This window comes from Symphalangus syndactylus, chromosome 16 (genome assembly GCF_028878055.3).
Source record: "Symphalangus syndactylus isolate Jambi chromosome 16, NHGRI_mSymSyn1-v2.1_pri, whole genome shotgun sequence".
NCBI lineage: Eukaryota > Metazoa > Chordata > Mammalia > Primates > Hylobatidae > Symphalangus > Symphalangus syndactylus.
In genome coordinates, this window is record NC_072438.2 from 34,460,271 (window position 1) to 34,483,523 (window position 23,253).

Genomic DNA, 23,253 nt, shown 5'->3' on the forward strand with positions numbered 1-23,253 from the left:
ACTACCATCACTGGTGATGGAGAGAAAAGGAGATAAGTCAAGAGTTAGCTCCAAGCAGTACCATCTCCTTATCAGGGTCACCTGCCTTTTAAATGGGTCCTTCTGTTGTTTATGACTCACTCCCTCACATGGAGTTTTACAGTAGGTTATGTAAATTTTGCATGTTAGCATTACTCTTTTTCCATGTGCGTATGTTTAATGGAAACAATAATCCAAATGCTCTTTTTAATTTTTTTTAAGAGACGGGTTTTTGCCATGTTGCCCAGGCTGTCAAACTCCTGAGCTCAAGTCACTTCTCCTGCCTCAGCTTCCCAGTTAGCTGGGACTACAGGTATCCACCACCATGCCTGGCCTCCAATGTTGTTTTCTACTTAATGTATATTATTGACATTTAAGTTGTCCTGTAATGTTTGTATTTTTTTGAAGTTTCACTTCTTTTTTCCTGTAGCCAACATTAAATTAAATGTCAGGATCAATCCCACAGCAGCCCTCCCTACAGATATATCCATTTGTGACACTCTAAGAAAGTCAGTGCTGTGTATAAAAATATAACAAAAAATTATAAAAATATTTTTTAAGAAAAGGCTTTAAAGCCATGTTTCTATCAGAACACCTCCTTGGTACATATGAAACATAATCTATTTAAAAATTCAGCCTCCATATAACGTTTCAGAAGCCTCTCTACTACATTAGTAAGAAATACCTGCACCAAAATAAACCTTAATCAGTAAGACAGTCATTAGGCCATGCATAGTGGCTCACCCCTGTAATCCCAGCACTTTGGGAGGGTGAGGCAAGATGATCACTTGAGCACAGGAATTCAAGACCAGCCTAAGCAACATAGTAAGATACCATTTCTACCAAAAAAAAAAAAAAAAAACCTCATTAGATCTTCATGCCATTTTAAAACGGTTTAAGTTGTAGGTCTGAAATAACTTATAAAATGGCTTTTCTTTTTTTAAGAACACTGAATTTTCCTTTTTCTCAAAACTGTGGTATTTAGTTTGTCTGGCCATCAGGCACTGTCTTCCAGAGCAGACAATTTCCGTGCATCACAAGACCTTAACTCAGAATGCGGGGGTGTGGTCGGTTGTGTAAAGCACTAGTTCTGAGTTTCCGTGCAGTGGGTTTTGGGCATAGCATAGCAGTAACCGTGCCGGGCTGATGAGTAGGCCAGCAGTTGAAGTAGTGTGCATTCTTTTCCAGTGCTGGCAGCTGCCGTGTTTGCTTTCCGAGCAGTGAACCTGATGGAGGTGACATCACTGGCTGCAGCTGAAGTAAGGATAAGTTTCACTCAGATGGGATGGAAATAGTTTCTGAGAGATTGCCAGGCTGTCATTTTAGTGTCTGTTGCATAGGACACACATTACTTGTAGCCAGATTTTTTAACTCGGGTAAAACCTGTTAAGTTCTGAGCTAATAGTACTTAAGGATTCAAATTTCTTTAATTACTTGAGAAAAGTCTTCTTATGAAGGAGTAATAAACAAGATTATTATAGGAAACCATTATAACCCTCTGGGAAACCAGATACCTGGTAATTTTAATAGAAACAGTTGGGGGTTTATGTTGCATTTTTTATTGTTCATGTCCATGCATTATTTTCACAGAAGAAAAACCACTTGAGAGAATTAAAGAGCGTGTATTTGGATGATATAGTGAAGATACATGGGCTTTTTTGGTTATTTTAAATTGTGAGTTAATTATTTAAAGCTGATTTCTTTTCAGTGGTATAATTTATACCTGAAGTATGGTTCAATTAAATAGTGCTTACTGTATTATTCTATTTGTTATCTTTCACAGAAATATAAATTTTTCCTTAAAATAGCTGCCTACATTTTTGTTTAAAGGGAAGAGGATGTTTATGCATCTTGCAACTGAATAAACATTAGTTCCATCTCAAGATGATTTCCTGCAGTCAGTTACTCCTTACACTAGAATAACAGGACTAGGATTCATAATGTATGCTTATTTATAGAAGCAAGTTGAAATGTTAAACCTGTTATAAACTCATGGTACCTTGTATATTTGAAGAAGACTGAGGCTAACATCCAGGTTATTTTCTACAGCACATTTTAGCATTTTGCACATGTACTAACATTAAGATATTCTGAAAAGAGAAGGAAAGTTGTAGCTTTAGTACTAAGATTTAGGACAAATCTGAAGAAGGAGCTTAGTGTCAAAATTACATTGTAATGATGTTTACCTTATTTCATAGACTTCGCTTTGCTATTAATAATTCTTTTTATTTTTTGTTTCAGGCAGTTCTTGCTGACCTTTCTACTTTAAAAGTTATGCCTCTTCTTCAAATTTTTCTGTTTGCTACTGTCACCTGATCTTCTTCATAGTCACTGACAACACATCTAGTTTTTCATTAGAAACAAATCATGAACTATGCAAACTCTGCATAAAACCAAAATGAAACCTTGCATATAAGCCAATAAAGATCATGTTCCCTCTTCAGTTAAACCTAAGTAGTTTCTCACTTTTTGAAATAATAACTCTGCACCAAATATTGCATCGCATGCTGCTGATTTTCAAGACAGAAGCAATAAACACAACTTCTGCTAAATTGAGCATTATATATATAATATTATAATATATATATATATATAATCCTGACTTGTAAATGGCATGTAATAATATATGCAATAAGAACTAAAGATACTGTAATAAACTTCAAGAGGTAATATAGCTTCTTGGATAATTCTTTTATGTCAGTTTATAAATTTATCTCTAGATAATGTATCGTTTTGTCTCATAAATTGCTCCTCACTAAGAGCCAGGGGTGGGGTAGGGTGTGAGAATGCTTGAAAAAGATAATGTTTTTAAGTAGCAATTCAAAAGTTGCTTAAATGATGTTTTAAGCAACTTTTTACACCCCAGGGATTTTCTACATTTCTCTCCATTTTATTTCTCTCTTTAAACATCTCTACTGGGGAAGGTCAAATACAATTGTCTCCATCTGACAATATTTTATGCTTGACTCTCTGAAAGTCAGAAAATTATAGGTGATCCCTTTTCACTTCTCAACCTTCCTTCTCTTGCTTAGAAGACTTGACATTGCCGAGGCTTGTTGCTAACTTCTGTTACTTTGTAACTATACAAGGAAGACACCCAAGAGAATGAGGAGTCAAAACCACATTCACTTTTGCTGAAGCTTGGTTTAACAAGATTTACTTCCAGGGCAGAGCAGCTGAGAGAGATTAAAAGTAGGTAGTAGGCATTCATTCTAAACTGCAGACATTATGCAAGGCATCAGCCTTATTTTGGGCTTTATTATAAGTGAAGGGTCTTATTTTGTATTACTTCCAAAAGACCTACCATTTCTGTAATATGGAATAATAGTATGTGGGGGAAAAAGTCCAAAAACTATTGTCCTTTGATTTTAGTTTCAAATTTAAGGTGCTGATCACTTCACTAAAACTGTAACTCAGTAGATTGATACTCTTATTGATTGCCTAGAATTTTATTAAGTTTTACCCAAACGTATTTTATGAGTCTTTTATTTTGGCAGTATATATTAGGAAAAACGCTTGTTGATTTACTAAGAGCTGAATAATAATTTATTCCATGATTGATTCTTAATAAACCCCATTTTATTGCTTTTGAAGGTGATGCAGTTATAATCCTATTCTTTGCCATTCTTTGTTTGCAAATGAACATTAATTGACAGGACCAGCACACACCCATGACTATTATCTACTCTGAGAAAATGGCTAAATATTAGGAAGAGAGTGAATTTTAAGTGATCTGGTTCACATGCATATAGATACGCCCATCTTTGGCTTTTTTCTTTAGGAGAATATGCGTTAGCTTTTTTAAAAGGGGCAATGTAATAGTCTAGTACACTAGACTGGAGAATTCTGGTCCTCAGATGGAATTTTGGTTCTCCTGTAAATCCCTAGATAATGTAAGCTCTCTTATCTGTAATTGGGGTTGAAGGGCTGGCAACAAATGGTAGGAACTTATTGTATCTTCTCTGTTTACCTTGCAGGTAGGTAAGGACCTGTAGGACCAAATGAGAAAATACTATATTTGAAAGTAATTTTTTAAACTGCAAAGCACCAAGCAAATGAAGGATATTGTTGGTACTTAGTTTGTATATGACATTTTAAGGTCAAGCGGTAGAAGATGATATATGAAGAATGCACAACTTCATTAGCATTTCTATCATTTAACCTGATAGTTTAAGACTATGTCTGTAAAGATGAATGGACCGTGCCATAGCAGATCCTTTCATTTGAAACAGGTGGCTCTAGGCAGAAGATCTGAATCTGAATCCCAAAGCCAGACCTGGTTGACAACCACCCACTTTGCTGCTTCTGCAGACCCCAGGCCAAGCACTGCTCTTGGCTGCTTGTTAAAACACTGCACTGAGGGTCATCGGGCTGCCTTACCCATGCTATTTTTTTTTTTTTTTTTTGACACAGTCTGGCTCTGTCACCCAGGCTGGAGTGCAGTGATGCCATCTCGGCTCACTGCAACCTCCACCTCCTGGGTTCAGGTGATTCTCCTGCCTCAGCCTCCCAAGTAGCTGGGACTACAGGCATGCACCGTAACACCTGGCTAATTTTTTGTATTTTTAGTAGAGACAGGTTTTCACCATGTTGGCCAGCCAGGTCTCAAACTCCTGACCTCAAGTGATCCACCTGCCTCAGCCTCCCAAAGTGCTGGGATTACAGGCCTGAGTGACCACACCGGACCTGTCCGCTCCATCTTTAACCACCCCTCCTTAGGCTCCCTCATTTGGCTTCCTTCCTCTTGCAGCCTCCTGTGCCATCTCCTCCCAACCCTTGACACCCCCTTCACATCTGCTCTGCCAGTGATTACAAAGATTGAAGTGAACAGTGATACACTGGCATTGATGTAGCCTAATAGGCAAATTGTATTTGGTTCTTCAGGATGTCAGTTCACCCACTAATGTGATATGTTATGACTTTATAGTATGGAAGAGTTTATTGAATAATGGTTTTGTTGAGAATGCTTTGGTAAGGCCATGTTCTGGCTAATTGAAATTTCCAGCTTGTCTTAACTTCACAATACCCCACACTCAGCATGTGCTCTCTTCTCCTATTTTGCAGGGAAAATAGAGACCATTAAGCTTGAGTTGTCTCAGCCTTCTACTTCAGAATTTAGCTTTTTCTCTCCCCCCAGATTTATCTCCTTCCTTCTTGCATGAAGAAGTGTCTAGTCTAGTCTAGTCATAGTTCTATGAATGGAGATTTGATTGTGCCATTTCTATGCTTGAAAAACTCAACAACTTCTCATTGCTTAAAGGACAAAGGCTAGGCTCTGTAGCATAACAGGAAAAATTCTTCACCGCTTGGTCTTTTCATTCCTATGTTCCCACAATGATCCATTATCCTGTACTTCAGCCTCACCAGGTTCTATGCTGATTCTCAACCAGATATGGCTGTTTATTTTCTCCACCAAAATCTTCTCCATTTCTCAAGGCCTCCCCCCGAAAATTTTTCTCTGTTGTGAAGATACCATGGAGCCTATAAATTAAATTGATTATGCCCTTCTCCTTGTTCTCATCAAACTATTCATCCACTCATTTGATGCTTATAGTATTAAGTGATAGCTTTTTGGATATGTGTTCTGATTTTGTCACTTTATTATCAAGGCAGTTTTCATTGACTTGTCTGTCCTAAATGTGGAAGATGCAAGCAGAAATTTGTCCACATATGTCTGTATCCCTTGACCTACTCAGAAATTGTTGGGATCTGTTTTCTATAAAACGTAATTTCTCCTTTGTATCTAGTCTTCCTTCTTCCACAAATGCTCTGATTTTTCTTTAGTGATCTACCCCTTCCCCATGTGCATCAGGTGAGGCTGACTTACATCCCCAGGACCTCTGGGTCCTAGCCAAGTAGTCACTGTGTACTGTTCCTCTGGCCATGGGGATTGCTTCAGGACCAGTGCAAAATCGAGACCAACGAGAGCTAGTGAAACTTAATTAGGAAGCTTTGGTTTAATCTTTCAGGGAAGCTGGATATGAAAATGAAAGAATGTAGGGTGTGTAGCTGCTGCAGTCTAGGAATGGAGAGAAGGAAAAGCTGCTCTTTTGGCCTTGTTGATCCCCAGATCATGCTGCACCAGTCTACCTCTGGACTATTTTTTTTACAAGACCCAAAGGATTTTCTTTGCAACAGAAAGGATCCTAACTGATGGCAGTTATTTTCCTTTTAGGTGATGCACAATAATAAGGGTTATCATTATTTGGTGTAGAACCCCTGTCTACACACTGCTCAAACTAGAGTAGCATATTTTAACTTCTTCTAATCAAGACACAACCATGACCTTACAAGGATAAATTGTATATTTCAGACCTACTGAACTACTCAAAGTACCTAATACAAGGTACATATTTTGCCTTTGGCCCTTTGCCCTTACAGCTTCCTCTGCTTAGAATGCCTTCTCTTCCCTCTTTACCTAACTCTTACTTGTACATCAAAACCCACCTCAGGTGTTGCATCATCAGGGAAGACTGCTTCTCTTATGAATCCTTAACCCCTACATATACATAAGATGTATTATAATCAAGTTAGCTTGTCTTTCACTCCCACTAGACTGTGACTCCTCGAGGACAAAATTGTATTCTTTTTCAGCCGTATATCTCTAGAATCTAGCATTGTGTTTGCCCCATAATAGACTTTAGTAAATATTTATTGAATGAACGAATGACATCATCTATTCTAATTCACTCATTTACTGATAAAGGAATTTGCGGAGTTGCCTTTGGAAGTCCAAAAGGAAAGAATATTTTCAGAGGAAAAAATGAAATAGTTCAGTCACTCTTTTTTTCATTTAAGTTAACTTTATTAAGTATAATTTATGTACAATAAAGTTATATGTATATTTTATGTAAAATAAAATGCAGTTTAAGTGTACAGTTCTATAAGGCTTAACAGATGTATATACCCATGTCACCACCACCACATCAAGATATAGAACATTTCCATCACGCAAAATAGTTCCTTTTGTGCCCCTCCCCATCTAATCCCCCATACACGCATTCACTCCAACCACTCATCTGCTTCTGTCCCTGAAGATTAGATTCATCTTTTCTAGAGTTTCACGTAAATGGAATCATCCATATGTACTTTTTTGTGTCTGGCGTCTTTTGCTCAGCATGTTTTGAGATTCATCCATATTGTGTGATCAGTAGTTCATTCCTTTTTACTACTGCCTAGGATTTCATTGTATGAGTATTTCACAATTTATTTACCATTGTTAATGTACATTCATGTTGTTTTCAGTTTGGGTGTATTATGGATACAGCTACTATAAACATTTGTGCACAAGCCTTCATGTGGACATATATCTTCATTTATCTGGGGTAAATACCTTAGGAGTAGGATTTCTGGGTTATGTGTAAGCACGTGTTTAACTTAGAAGGAGGCCTCCAAACTCTTCTGAAGTGGTTCTAGTTTTTTACATTGCCACCAACAGTATATGAGTTCCAGTGTTTGCCAATCCTTACTACCAACACTTGGTGTTGTCATATTAGTCATTCTAATAAGTGGTTATAATTTGTATTTTCCTAATGATATTGAGCATATTTTCATACTTATTTGCCATTTATACATATTCTTTTGTAAAGTATCTGTTCAAATCTTTTGTCCATTTTAAATCAATGATCTTACTAAGTTATAGGCTAGGGGTGGTGGCTCACACGTATAATCCCAGCACTTTGGGAGGCTAAGGCAGGAAGATGGCTTGAGCCCAGGAGTTCAAGACCAGCTTGGGCAACATGGTAAAACCACGTCCCTACAAAAAATACAAAAAAAATTAGCCAGGCATGGTGGTGCACACCTGTAGTTTCAGCTACTGGTGGGAGTGGTGGGGATGCTGAAGTGGGAGGATCGCTTGAGGCTGGAGGTTAAGGCTACAGTGAGCTGTGATCCTGCCACTGCATTCCAGCCTGGATGACAGAGGGAGACTTTGTCTCAAAACAAAGTTGTAAGGAGTCTTTATTCTGGATGCAGCATATGGTTTGCAAAATTTTCTCCTAGCCTATAGGATAGTTAATTTTCTTAACTATGAGATAGTTAATATTCTTAACTGTCTTTTAAAGAGAAAAAGTTTTAATTTTGTTGAGGTCCAATTTATCTAGTTTTTCTTTTATGGTTTATATTTTTTGCTTCCTCTCCGAGAAATCTTTGCTTAAGTCAAAGTCACAAATATTTTTTTCCCTATGTTTTCTTCTAGAAACTTTAAAGATTATAAACTTTAAATATATATGGGCTGGTTTCTGGACCCTCTATTCTGTTCATGAATTTTTGTCTAACCTAATTTCAATATTGCACTCTCTTGATTTTTGTAGTTTTATAGTAAATCTTGAAATCAGGTAGTGTAAGTCCTTTAACTTTATTCACGTATGTTAAAATTATTTGGCCATTCTAGCTTCTTCGCATTTCTAAAGAACTTTTTAACCTGCACCAAAAGAAGTAAAAAGTCTGCTTTGATTTTTATTGGGATAGCATTGGCTTAATAGATCAGCCTGGAAATAACTGATATCTTTAACAATGTTGAGTCCTCCAATCCATAAACATGGCATACCTCTCCATTTATTTAGATCTGCTTTAATTTTACTCAGTAATATTTTGTAGTTTTCAGTGTACAATTCTTGCACATATTTTGTTAAAATTATCCCTAATTCTTTCACATTTTTTGATGCTATTGTATTTAAATAATGGTATTTTATTTCAATTTCCAAACTTTTGTTATTAAGATGTAAAATACAATTGATATTTTATATTGACCTTGTATCCTGAGACCTTGCTAAGCTTACTACTTCTACTATCCTTTTTTGTAGCCTCCCTGGGATTTTCCATATATGCAGTATGTCATCCATAAATAAATAAAATTTTGTTTGTTTCTTTCAAATATGTATGCTTTTTTTTCTTTTCTTATGCACTGACTAGAACTTGCAATTGAATACAGAAGTGTTGCAGTTCACCTAATTTTAAAGGAAATGTAATTATTTCTTGAATAAGTTTAACAAATATTTTTCAATATTTATAAACAATAGTTTGGCCAATTTAGCAATAAAACAGTAGAGGAGGATGGGCACGGTGGCTCACGCCTGTAATCTCAGCACTTTGGGAGGCTGAGGTGGGCAGATCACTTGAGATCACGAGTTCGAGACCAGTCTGGCCAACATGGTGAAACCCCGTCTCTACTAAAAGTACAAAAAAAAGAAAAATTAGCTGGATATGGTGGCACATGCCTGTAATCCCAGCTACTTGGGAGGCTGAGGCAGGAGAATCACTTGAACCTGGGAGATGAAGATTCCAGTGAGCCGAGGTTGCGCCACCGCACTTTGGCCTGAGTGACAGAGTGAGACTCTGTCTCAAAATAAATAAAGAAAACAGTAGGGGAAAGTGAGACAGATTCAGAAGGAGGTGGGGAGCAATATTGACATACAGAGAAGATAGATTAAGTTTTATGTTGCTGATCATTCACATGGCTTCTTAAAATTATCCTTTTAACTTAAACTGTTGGCTTCAGGTATTATCAATGCCTTTGTCATATTAATTAGAAAATGGTTTTTAATTACTTATTCAACTATTCTTTATCCTTAAAACTTTTTTCTTAGATATGTGGTGTACATATACTTACTCAACAAACGTCGAATACTTACTCTGAGCAAGGTACTGTGCTGGACCTTCAATGTATACAGGTATTTGTGTGATTGCTTTTTCAGTATCAAATGTGGTAAGAGACAGTACCCCCTATGACAATAGAATCTTAGCACATCTTTCTTAAAGTAATGGCACCATCCTTCCTGTGATAGGAAAAATAATGGTTCCTCAAAGATATTCATGTTCTAATTCCTGAAAACTCTGTATATGTTACCTTACCGGCAAAAGGGACTTGCTGATGTTATTAACAATTTAGAGATGGGGAGATTATCCTGGATTATCAGGTGGGCCCAATGTAATGACAAGTGTTCCTATAATTGACAGCGAAACAGAGAAACAGGAGGGTATGAGTCACAGAGGGATTTGAAGGTGTCACACAACTGGCTTTAAAAATGGAGGAAGGGGCCATGAGCCAGGAACACAGGCAGCTTCTAGAAGCTGGAAGGAAATGGAGTCTCCCATGACTCTCCAGAAGGAATGCATCCCTACTGACACCTTGATTGTAGGACTTTTGACCTCCAGAACTGTAAGATAATAATGTTGTATTGTTTTGAGCTCCTATATGGGTCATAGTTTGTGACAGCAATAAGAGACAATCTGTCTCCTCGCAGCTAAATTAAGTTTACTGTATTAACTGTAACATATGATAATAACAAATTCACATTGTTTGAATAACGCTTTTTATAAAATAGGTGATTCTGCCTGTCTTAATTTCTCTTGTGTGGTTTTGATAATGATCGAATGTAAACCAAAAATAAAATTCTAAGACCTCCCAACCATCTAAATGGACTTCCTCGTTAGCCAGGGCTCTTAAAATTTAACCTGAAAGACTGGTTCAGGCCATAAAGGGAAGTAGGGGTCGGACATGCCTGACTGTACTTCTCCAGCATTAAAATCAACACAGACTTTAAGTCTGATGAGAAACATTTTACAGCCTGTTCTCCCTGAAGCCCACTAGCTAAAAGCTTCACCTGCATGATAAAACTCTGGTCTCCACAACCCAAACATTCTATTGATCCCAGGTTTTTAGACAAACTCAACCAATTGTCAACCAGGAAATGTTTAAATTTACCTATAGCCTTGATGCCTCCCCGCCTTGAGTTGTCCCGCCTTTCTGGACCAAACCAATGTCTTTCTTAAATGTACTTGATTGATGGTGCATGCCTCCCTAAAATCTATAAAACCAAGCTGCATCCCAACAACCTTGGGCACATGTCATCAGGACTTCCTGAGGCTGTGTCACGGGCACAAGTCCTCAACCTTGACAAAATGAACTTTCTAAATTAACTGAGACCTGTCTCAGATTTTCTGGGTCTACACAAGTAAGATAAAATACATAAAAGTATCTTGAATACAAACTTCTGTTCTGGTGCTGACAGGGAAAAGACCACAGAAAGTTGGGCAAGTGTGATAGAGGAAGAGGGGTGTTAGGGAAAGTATATCACCAAGTCCTAATGTTTTCTTCTGTGTGGAAAGAGCTCGCTGGTTGTAATCGACCTTGTGTCCTGAGACTTTGCTGAACTTACTACTTCTACTATCCTTTTTTGCAGCATCCCTAGGTGATGTACAGTAATTTATCTATAAATAGGCAATTTTGCTTCTTTCCAATATGTATGCCTGTTGTTTTTCATTTCTTATTTGCTGACTAGAACTTGCAATCAAATATGAAAGTGTTACAGCTCACCTAATTTTAAATGAAATGTACTTCTTTTTTGAATAATTTTAAGAAGTATTTTAAGATATTTATCAGTGTAATATTTTGGCTGATAGCTGGCCCTCATTCCCTCCTCCCCTGGAGAAGAATGAATTATATTATTGATGAGGTTGGGATATGACAGTGAGCATTTAAAGCCAACCTCCTTCTCTCATCTTTTTCACGGAATCCAGCTGCCCGCAGTGAACTTTTCTGCACTGCTCCCCTATTCCCTGAGCTTTACAGAGTCCAGATCCTACAGTATGGAATTGGGGGTGGGGGAGGAGATGGCTGTAGTTGTTCAGGAGCCTGTGTCTAACTCAGTTTTTAAAAGCTGAGGAGCCCGTGACTAACTCAGTTTTTAAAAGTCCTTGCTGTAAAACTAAGTCACATTCCTTGGGATTAACTTAGCAGTAAGAAAGATGATATGTCATCTTCATCTGCTTTCATCAGCCTAGATTTTAATTTTCTCTCTCAAGTACTGCTGAACTCAGGCAGGAAGAAGAGTGCAGTTTGTTGAACTCCAAATCTCGTTCAACAGAACAAAGAAGTTGAGGTTTGCAAGGAAGAACCTATAATGATGGTTCATGGAATATAAACTAGAAAAGAAAAGAAATAAAAGGTAAGGAGAGTTTGGTGATGGATATGGATAAAGAGGGGAGAATGGATTAAAGGTTACAACAAAAAAGTAAAAGCACTTCTGAGAGAAGGGTAATTTTGAAGGCACATAACGTGGAAGGTTAATATTGGTAGTCAGAATGTGATATTTGCATTTGAAATTTTGGAGATGGTGCCATTTTTATTGATGTAAAAATGTAAGGCATATGGATAGCTAAAATAGGGTAGAAGAAAATATCATTGAAAGTATGAGGAAGTCAAAAAACCAGGAGTCCATGATGTTAGATGAATCATGAGCATACATGCTGAAGCCACAAAGGACAATAGGAGTAGGGTAGGGATAAAGAATAAAACTGAGTTGCAAGCTCACTTCCCTGAGAATGAGGAGGAAAGACCCAGAGACTACTAGTAGGCGACAGCAGCATGGAGGGGGAAGAGTAGTAGAACTAGATGGCATGAGCCTCGAAGGAGCAGAGGGGGTTTGCAAGAAGGAAGGAGGAATAACACTCTAAAATTGGCATTGAGGAGTAAGGTTGGTGCTGAAGCACTTTTGGGGAGGAGAGAAAAAAAGTTTGAAAGGGCTTCAGAGAAACCATGTCCCCAAGATACAGCCTTCTTTTAGTTAAGTGAGACTGTGAATACATCTCCAGAAAAGAGACTGAAAAAACCCAGGATTTTAATGAACTCATATTAGGGGTTGGGAATTCCAAAGAGTTTGTGGGGGGATGGTTTATTAAGGAGGGGAATTTGGGGATGAGAGAAGTGGGGAGCAAATCAGGTCAGATTAAGGCAAGAAAGTTTTTAGGTAATTGATGCCTAGAGAGTGAGTTCTGATAAGGAGTAGAATAAACGGGGATGTGTAGATGAACCGTCTCCTCAGAGGTGACTGAGCAATAAACTCTACTGCTGTGGTCTAGATCATTTGTCTCTGGGGAGGGGCACCTACTGCCTCAGGAAGCCTCATATGGTCTAATCAAAGTCAGCTGCTTCTTAGACAGCAGGAGTTGTGGTAGTCTCTGCTCTATCACTACACTAGTTTGGTGACTCACCTATTTTTTCTCATCTAGTGAATTTGGTTCTCCTCTCTTCTGACTTCTGCCTATTTGTTGTTTCTCCTTACTCTGGGCATGGGGAGGGATTATCTTCAGACAAAATAATTCCTCCTTCATAAATGGAATCACTGCAAGGTTTTTTTGAAATATAAATACACAACTTAATTTGCACCCATAACACATGCACGATACACTGCCAAGACTTGGGTGATGGACTGACCCATGGTGGGGAGGTGGGGAGAGTGTATGTGAAAGACAGAGATATGGAGAGAGGCATACTATTTTTTACGTTGATGGATTTCCTCCCCTAGTGTAGGAGAAAAGTAGATGAATGAGTATTTCATGTGTGAGAGCCTAAAGAAAGTGTAAAGAAGTGAATACATGTCTGGAAAGAAAGATTTGAGTCTGAGGATGGCAAATAGAACTTCACCCTGAGAGTGCTCCCCAACTCTGTCAGAGGTCTGAATAATGCCAGGCTGGTGGCCAAATACAGAAATGTTGTAATGGAGCACTGTATGAGGAACAGGAACTACACTCTCCTCAACAGAAGGCCAACCCAGCATTTCAGCCCTAAGACAAGTTCAGTGGCCTCAACCAGAGAATAGGAACAATACCTTGCTTGACCTTCCGGACTTCTCTTACCAATATAAATATGCAACCACTGTGTGAGGACACCTTCCAGATTCTCGGGTCTTTCTCCACTCCTAAGTAACCACCAGACACCTATGCCATGTGAGGGAGGTAGTTGAAAGAGGAGGGGAGAGTTTCTACACCCATGCTTTGTAGAGAACTATGTATATTAGTAACACCTGGACTGGAGACAGAAGGAATAGTCACTACTGTTGCAAACAAATGTTTTCACAATATACCCATATTTTTTGTTTAGATTTTACCAGGCATGGACTTGAATCCCAGCTCCACTATTTACTAACTGTGTGACCTTGGTAATATTACTTAACCTTTAAGCCTTGATTTCTTCATCTATAAAATGTAAATCAGAACCAAATAGGTCTGGGTACTCTAAAGATTAAATGAGATAGTGCATATAGAATATTTAATACTAAACACTTTACGAAGAAGAAGGAATCTATTCTTATCATCAAGGACATACAATTAATAGGTATGTAGTAATGGATAAAATAGCAAGCTCAGAACAATAAGATGCATCAGAAGTGCTCTGCCATTTTTAGGGTTTCATGAGCAATAAATCTGTGAGACTAGGCATGGAGGCTCACATCTGTAATCCTAACACTTTGAGAGGCTGAGGCAGGAGGGTTGCTTGAGCCCAGGCATTCAAGGCTGTAATGAGTCATGATCATGCCACTGCACTCCAGCCTGGGTGACAGAGTGAGACTCTATCTCAGTCAATTGATTAATAAAAAATAAATGAAATGTTTTGTGCTGTATTTTCCTCATGGAGATTTATACTGCACATTAGTCCATTATATACTCTGAGAATTCCTGCAATAAACAACCTGAATAACTCTATTTATCCCACAGTTTCTCAGCATTGCATATACACAAACTATTAATATCTTACAGAGATAGTCTTCCTCAAAACACCATTTGAATAGATTTCCATTTCTGTCCGAGATGGACTGAGTGTTTGTGCCCCACTGCCAGAAGTCATATGTTGAAGCCCTAACCTCCAATGTGATGGTATAGAAAGCAGGACCTTTGAGAGGTAATCAAGTCATCAAGGTACAGCCACCATGATGGAACGTAGCTCTCTCCCCTCTCACTCTTCTCACACACAAAGAAGAGGTCATGTGAGCACACAACAAGATGGCGGCACTATAAGGCAAGACTAGAGGTCTCAGAATAAATTTTACCTTGCCAGCCTCCAGACTGTGAAAAATAAATTTCTGTAGTTTAAGCCACCCACTCTGCTGCTAAATTTTGTTATAGCAGCTTGCACCGATTAAAACAATGGAGTAACCAGAATCAAATTTACCCATTTACCCTTCATCTGAAACAACTCAAAATCTAGACTATACAAAATAATAGTTCTCAAGATATGGGACATCAAGCACTAAGGACAGTGACCCTTACAGTTGCCCTAACTTGCTACCTGTGTAAAGTTTCCGTGATGTAACATAAGAAGGAGGAACCCAGGAGGAACCTGGTTTTCTTGCTGAGTTGAAGAGATGGGATTGGGAGTTCCAAGAGGCCAAGACAAGAGTTCACAAGACAGAGTGCCAGAGACAAGAGAGATGCACAGAGAGGGAACTCTAAGGATCTGCAAAAGATCCCCTCAACTTTTCAGCTGAGAGCTTTCCTCAGAACATGCACGTGAGGAACCTATCCAAGGCTGAAAAAGAATTACTCAGAAGGATTAAAGGGAGTAATCTCTTGAGCTCACACAGGCCAGGAAGAGTGGCTATTCCTACCAGCATTCATGGGTAGAATACTCAAAAGGGTTTTGCCTCAGGAAGGAATATTAATCCTAAACTAGATGCTATTCTGGTCCTACCTAGCAAAGCTTAAAAGCAAGGCTCGGGAGGATTAAATGACTGCCAAGTAACTTAACCCCATCTCAGCACAGCTCAAGACTATAAGAATACAAATATATCCAGCATTCAAACAAAGTAAAATGTACAATACTTGGCATTTGATAAAAAATTACCAGACACGCAAAGAAGCAGGAAAATTAGACTCATAATAGGAACAAAATTAATAAATCAAAAGGGACTGTAAATGACACAGATGATAGAATGTATAAACAAGAACATTACTTTTTATAACTTTGTCCTATTTGTTAAAGAAGCCAGAGGAAAATTGGCCATGTTAAGTAGAGACATGGAAGATATTAAAAAACTAGATTTAAAAAATAGTGTCTAAGATGAAAAGGAACTGCTTATTTTAACAGCAGATTAGACAATTTAGAAGAAAAGATTAGTGAATCATGAAAATATTGCAATAGAAACTATCCAAAATGAAATACAGAGAGATTAAAAACTAAAAATAAAATAATAAAAAGATAGTCAATTAGCTGTATGTCACCTTTAAACAACCTAATATACTTGTAATTGAAATCTCCAAAGGAAGCAGGGGAGGATATCTCAAAAAGTAATGGCAAAAATGTTCTAAATTTGATGAAAATTAAAACTCTCATGTCCAAGAAGATCAACAAGCCCCAAGCAGAAGAAACATGAAGAAAGTTACGAGAAGACACGTGATAATAAATTTAGCTAAAACTAATTATGAAGAGAAAATCTTAAAAGCAGCCCAAGAAGTCCTATCTGTAGAGAGGAACAAGGTTAAGGATGACAACATATTACAAGCTAGAAGACAGTAGACCAATGTCTTTAAAGTACTGGAAGAAAAATGTTGTCTATCTAGAATTCTTTATCCAGTGAAAACATCCTTCAAAAATGAATATGAAATAAAGATTTTTTTTTCACACCTACAATAGCTGAAAGAAATCTTTACCAGCAGACATGCCTCAAAAGAAATGGTAAATGAAGTCCTTCAAGCAGAAGAAAAATGGCTCTAAAAGGAAATTTGTATTTACATAAAAGAATGAAGAGCACTAGAAATAATAACTATGTGGGTAAATAGAAAGGCTTTTTTCTTATTATTTAAATCTATTTTAAAAATAAACAATGTAAAGCAAAAATAATAAATCAAGATTTATATAGAAGTACAAGTAAAATGTATGACCATAGCACAACAGCAAGTAGGATTGGAAATGTAAATATATAGTTTAAGTTTCTTTTTTTTTTTTTTTTGAGACAGGGTCTTGCTCTCACACCCAGCTTGGAGTGTAGTGGTGTGATCTCAGCTCACTGCATCTTCAACCTCCTGAACTCAAGCAATCCGCCCATCTCAGCCTCCCAGGGAGTAGCTGGGTGGGACTACAGGTGTCTGCCACCATACCTGGCTAATTTTTGTATTTTTTTTGCAGAGGCTGTGTTTCACCATATTGCCCAGGCTGGTCTCGAACTTCTGAGCTCAAGCGATCCACCGTCCTCAGCCTCCAGAAGTGCTGGGATTACAGGCATGAGACACCAAGTCCAGCCATAAGGTTCTTATTCTATATATGCACGGTATGATATCACTTGAAGGTAGACTGTGATAAGTTAAATACATATATTTTTTAAATCTTCAAACAACCACTAAAATAAAAGAACAAAGAGTTACAACTAATAGAGGAGATAGAATGGAATCATAAAAATATATATTCAAAAGATGGTGTAAAAGGAATAAAAAGGAAACAAAAAACAGATGGAGAAAATAGAAAAAAAACAACATGGTAGATTAAAACTCAACCATATCAATAATCACATTAAATAAAAAATCTACAAAAATCTCAATTAAAAGGCAGAGATTGTCAGATTGGATTAAAAAAGATGAGACCTACCTATATACTCCCTTCAAGAAATCCATTTTAATATAAAGGCACAATTAGGTTAAAAGTAAAAGGGTGAGAAAAGATCATGCTACCACTAATCAAAAGTAAACTAGAGAGATTTCAAAGCAGCAAGCATTATCATGTTAAAGGTGAATTCATCAAGAAGGCATAGTGCTAAACATTTATGCACATAACAGAGTTTCTAAATATATAGAGCAAAACTGATAGAAGTGCAAGGAAAAACAGACAAATCTACAATTAATCAGATTTCAACAACCTTTATCAATTATTGGTGGAATGAGTAAGTAGAAAAATCTATAGTTCTTATTTCTTCTAGATTTTTCTACCTATTCCACCAATAATTGATAAAGGGGTGTTGAAATCTGACTAATTTTAGATACAGAAGAACAACATTATTAACCAAATACATCTAACTGCATTTATAGAACACCCCACCCAACAACAGCAAAATATACATTAATCTCAAGTGCAGACAGAACTCCTATGAGTATAAAATATATTTTGGGCCAAAAAACAGGTCTCAACAACTTTACAAGGATTCAAGCCATATAAAGTATGTGCTCTGATTACAATGAGTAATATTAGAAATTGATAACAAAAATATCTGGAAAAATCTTGAACTATTGAGGATACTAACAGATTGCTAAATAACCCATAGGTCAAGGAATAAATCAAAAAGGAAGCTCAAAAGTATTTTGAACTGAATGAAAATGGAAATAAAACATCAAAATTTTTGAAATTCAGTCAAAGCAGTATTTACTAGGAAATTTGTACTATAAATACCTATATTGTTATAGAGAAGGGGAAAGATCTCACATCAGTGATCTTGGTTTCTATTAAAAAACTAAAAGACATACAAATGGTCAACAGACATATGAAAAGACACTCAACATCACTAATCATCAGGGAAATGCAAATTAAAACCACAATGAGATGTCACCTTCTACTTGTCAAGGTGTCTATTATCAAAAAAAAAAAAAGATTAGTGTTCGCAATGATGTTGAGAAATTGGAACTCTTGTACACTGTTGGTGGGAATGTAAAATGGTGCAGCTGCTTGGAAAATAGTATGGAGGTTCCTCAAAAAGTTAAAATAGAACTACCATACAATCCAGCAATCTCACTTCTGGATATTTATCCAAAAGAATTGAAATCAGGATCTCAAGGAGATTTGAACACATGTTCACTGCAACATTATTCCTAATAGTCAAGATATGGAAACAACCTAAATGAGTGAATAAAGAAAGGTGGTATATACATACAATGGAATATTATTCAGCCTTAAAAAGAAGAAAATCCTGCCATCTATGACATGAGTAAACCTTGATGACATTATACTTTGTGGAATAAGCCAGTCACAGAAAGACAAATACTTCATGATTCCACTTATATAAGGTATCTAAATAGTCAAATTCAGAAGCAGAGTGGCGGTTGCCAGGGGATGGGGGAGGGTGAAATGAAGAGTTGTTTTTCAATAGTATAAAGCTTCAGTTACGCAAAATAAATAAGTTCAAGAGATCTGCTTCACAATATTGTGCTATAGTCAACAATACTGTACTATGCACTTAAAATTTTGTTCAAAGGGTATGTCTCATGTTAAGTGTTCTTATCACATTTTTCAAACTAGAAAAAAGTGAGAAAATTAAACCCAAAATAAGTAGAATAAAGGAAATAATAAAGGTCAGAACAGAAATCAATGAAATAGAAAACAAAAACAATAGTGTCATTAAAACAAAAATTTCGTTCTTCAGTGCAGTCAGTATAATTAGTAAACCTCTATCCAGACTGATTAGGGAAAAAAAGAGAAAAGATAAATATTACCAGTATCAGAAATGAAAGAGTTAATATAACTGCAGGAAATACTATGGACAACTTCATGCCTGTGAATTTGACATAAGGTAGTTTTAGCCCTCCAACTTTTTTTTTTTTTCGAGTAATTATGGCTGTTGTGGAGTCTCTGCATCTCTTTATTAAGGAGTCTGGCTCCTGGCCAAAGTCTACATGTGATTTTTCAGGTCCTACTATAGGCAATTACAAAGGCTTTACCTCACAGGTCACAAGGGAGGAAGCTGACTACCCCCACATCAGACTTGGTGCACAGCCAGAGCATTGCAGTCCCTGAAGGGTCTTGCAGTCACAGACTCAGGCCCATCTGGCTGACCATGCTCTTACACATGCCTGCATTCCTCACCTAAGTACCTCCATTTGGAGTCCTCTTTATTTTTTCTGGGTGAGGGGGAGTCATCTTTTTTTTTCCTTCAACTTTTATTTTAAGTTCAGGGGTACATGTGCAGGATGTGATGTTTGTTACATAGGTAAACGTCTGCCATGGTGGTTTGCTGCACAGATCATCCCATCACCTAAGTTTTAAGCCCAGCATTCATTAGCTGTTCCTCCTGATGCTCTCCCTCCCTCATCCCCCACCCCCAACAGAACCCAGTGTGTGTTGCTCCCTGCTATGTGTCTATGTGTTTTCATTGTTCAACTCCCACTTATTAGAACATGCGGTATGTGGTTTTTTGTTCCTTCTTTAGTTTGCTGAGAATAATGGCTTCCAACTCCATTCATGTCCCTTCAAAGGACATGATCTCATTCCTTTTTATGGCTGCATAGTTTCCATGGTGTATATGTGCCACATTTTCTTTATCCAGTCTATCATTGATGGACATTTAGTTTCATTCCATGTCTTTGCTATTGTAAATAGTGCTGCAATGAACATATGCATGAATGTATCTTTATTATAGAAAGATATATATTCCTTTGGGTATATACCCAGTAATGGGATTGCTAGGTCAAATGGTATCTCTGTCTCTGGGTCTTTGAGGAATCACCACACTGTCTTCCACAATGGTTGAACTAATTTACACTGCCATCAACAGTGTAAAAGCATTCCTATTTCTCCACAACCTCACCAGCATCAGTTGCTTTTGACGTTTTAATAGTCACCATTCTGACTGGCATGAGATGGTATCTCATTGTGGTTTTGATTTGCATTTCTCTAATGATCAGTAATGTTGAGCTTTATTTCATATGTTTGTTTGCTACATGTATGTCTTCTTTTGAGGAGTATCTGTTCATGTCCTTTGCCCACTTTTTAGTGGGTTTGTTTGTTTGTTGGTTTTCTTGTAAATTTGTTATGTTTCTTGTAGATTCTGGATATTAGACCTTTGTCAGATGGATAGATTGCAAAAATTTTCTCCCAATCTGTAGGATGTCTGTTCACTTTAATAATAGTTTATTTTACTGTGCAGAAGGCTTTTAGTTTAATTGGATCCTATTTGTCAATTGTTGCTTTTGTTGCAATTACTTGTGACATTTTTGTCATGAAATCTTTGCCCATGCCTATGTCCTGAATGGTATTGCCTAGATTTTATTCTAGAGTTTTTATAGTTTTGAGTTTTACATTTAGGTCTTTAATCCATCTTGAGTTAATTTTTATATAAGGTATAAAGAAGGAGTCCAGTTTCAATTTTCTGCATATGGCTAGCCGGTTTTCCCAGCACCATTTATTAAATAGGGAATCTTTTCCCCATTCCTTGTTTTTGTCAGGATTGTCAAAGATCAGATGGTTTGTAGGTGTGTGGTCTTATTTCTGAGTTCTCTATTCTGTTCCATTGGTCTATGTGTCTGTTCTTGTACCAGTACTATGCAGTTTTGGTTACTGTAGTCTTGTAGTATAGTTTGAAGTTGGGTAGCATGTTGCCTGGAGGCCTCTTTATTAGAAGCCTTGCACAGGGGCTTTCTGCAGAGGCCTTCCTCAGGTGCCTCTGCTAAGATCTCCTTATCTAGGTAGAAACAGGGGACACTTGATGCTTTTCTCCACACTAACCCAATACTCAGTACTTTTTTTCTCCTACCCCTTCCCTTCTCTCACCTCCTGGTCCCCAGGACCATAATACATCAGGAGCCTTTTGGGGGGCAGGGCTTCTTTTGGCATTGAGACCATTCTCCACAACTGCATTGATCCACCTGATCCTCAACCAGAGCTGTTTTACAGGGAAAATAAATGAAAGGGAGGTGGCACATTGCTTATACCATCATAGTACAGCAAGTGACTAAAGGCTTGACTCTTGTTTTCATTTTAGTTTTTTGCCTTAATCAGCTATTCTGATTCCTGGCAGATCAGCACTCTTAGTTCAGCTTTTGACATGTGATTATAGAAGCAGTTTGTCAATCTCCACAATAAAGTCTAAACCGTTTAATAATACTGAATCTTCCAATCCATGAACATGGTATATCTCTCTATTTAGATCTTTTTCCATTTCACTTGGCAATATTGCCATGGTATATCTCTGCATTTGTTGTCAATGTACTGGTCTTGAACATCTCTTGTCAGAATTTTCCCTGGGTTTCATATTTTTGATGCTATTTTAAGTGCTGTTGTTTAACTTCAATTTTGGATTGTTATACTATATGGAAATACAATTGATTTTTGTATATTGATCTTATAACCAGAAACCTTGATAAACTTACTTATTAGTTCTAGTAGCTTTTTTTGTAGATTATCTAATATTTTCTACATAAATGATAATATTGTCTGTTGATAAAGGCAGTTTTACTGCTTCCTTTCCCATATCAATACCTCTTTTATTTTTTTCTTGTCTTTTTGCATTGCTAAAAGTTCCAAGAAAACATTGAGTAGACATTGTAAGAGTGACATCCCTCACAAGTTCTTAATCTAAGAAGGAAAGCACTTATTCTTTCTCCATTACATATGAGCAGCAGGCTCATATGTAATGGTTAAGGAATTTCCTTTCTATTCCAAGTTTGCTGAGAGTTTTTTTTATTAGGAACTAAGGTTGAATTTTGTAAAAATGACTTTTCTGTATCCATTGAGAATAACATAAGTTTTCTCTTTTAGTATGTTAGTATTGTGAACTGCTAAATTGCATTTTAATAATTTAGGGCAGTATTGCTATGATTTGAAAGCTTGTACCCTCCAACACTCATGTTGAAATTTAATTGCTAGGCCGGGTGTAGTGGCTTACACCTGTAATCCCAGCACTTTGAAAGGCTAAGGCTGGAGATACACTTGAGACCAGGAGTTTGAGACCAGCCTGGGCAACATAGTGAGACCCTGTCTCTACAAAACATTTTTAAAAATTAACCAGATATAGTGGCACACGCCTATGGTCCTAGCTACTCAGGAGGCTAAGGTGAGAAGATCACTTGAGTCCAGGAAGTGGAGACTGCAGTGAGCTGTGATTGTGTTACCACACGCCAGCCTGGGCAACATAGCGAGACTCTGTCTCAAAAGAAAGAAATAAAGAAATTTGGAGGGTGGAGCCAAGATGGCCGAATAGGAACAGCTCCGGTCTCCAGCTCCCAGCCCCAGCGACACAGAAGACGGGTGATTTCTGCATTTCTGCTTGAGGTACCGGTTTCATCTCACTAGGGAGTGCCTAACAGTGGGTTCAGGACAGTCGGTGAAGCGCACTGTGCGCGAGCCGAAGCAGGGCGAGGCATTGCCTCACTCGGGAAGCGCAAGGGGTCAGGGAGTTCCCTTTCCTAGTCAAAGAAAGGGGAAACAGACGGCACCTGGAATATCAGGTCAGTCCCGTCCTAATACTGCGCTTTTCCAACGGGCCTGGAAAACGGCTCACTAGGAGATTGTGCCCCGCATCTGGCTCGGAGGGTCCTATGCCCACAGAGTCTTGCTGATTGCTAGCACAGCAGTCTGAGATCAAGCTGCAAGGCGGCAACGAGGCTGGGGGAGGGGCGCCCGCCATTGCCCAGGCTTGCTTAGGTAAACAAAGCAGCCAGGAAGCTCGAACTGGGTGGAGCTCACCACAGCTCAAGGAGGCCTGCCTGCCTCTGTAGGCTCCACCTCTGGGGGCAGGGCACAGACAACCGAAAACTCAGCGA

At 37.8% G+C, this 23,253-nt stretch overlaps 1 protein-coding gene across 10 annotated transcripts in view; it reads left to right on the top strand.

Annotated features, from left to right (window-relative positions):
* TBC1D19 (TBC1 domain family member 19) overlaps positions 1 to 23,253 on the top strand; it is a 277,728-nt gene that overhangs the window by 165,790 nt on the left and 88,685 nt on the right. For 3 of the 10 annotated variants that reach the window (XR_010116325.1, XR_010116326.1, XR_010116329.1), the window contains exon 20: positions 9,606 to 17,041. Coding sequence is in view for 5 of the 10 variants with exons in the window: in XM_063619762.1 (XP_063475832.1) it covers positions 241 to 395 (155 nt within the window). In the remaining 5 variants the exon portion in view is untranslated. The other 7 variants (XM_055245489.2, XM_055245492.2, XR_010116328.1 and 4 more) reach the window with 6 other exon arrangements.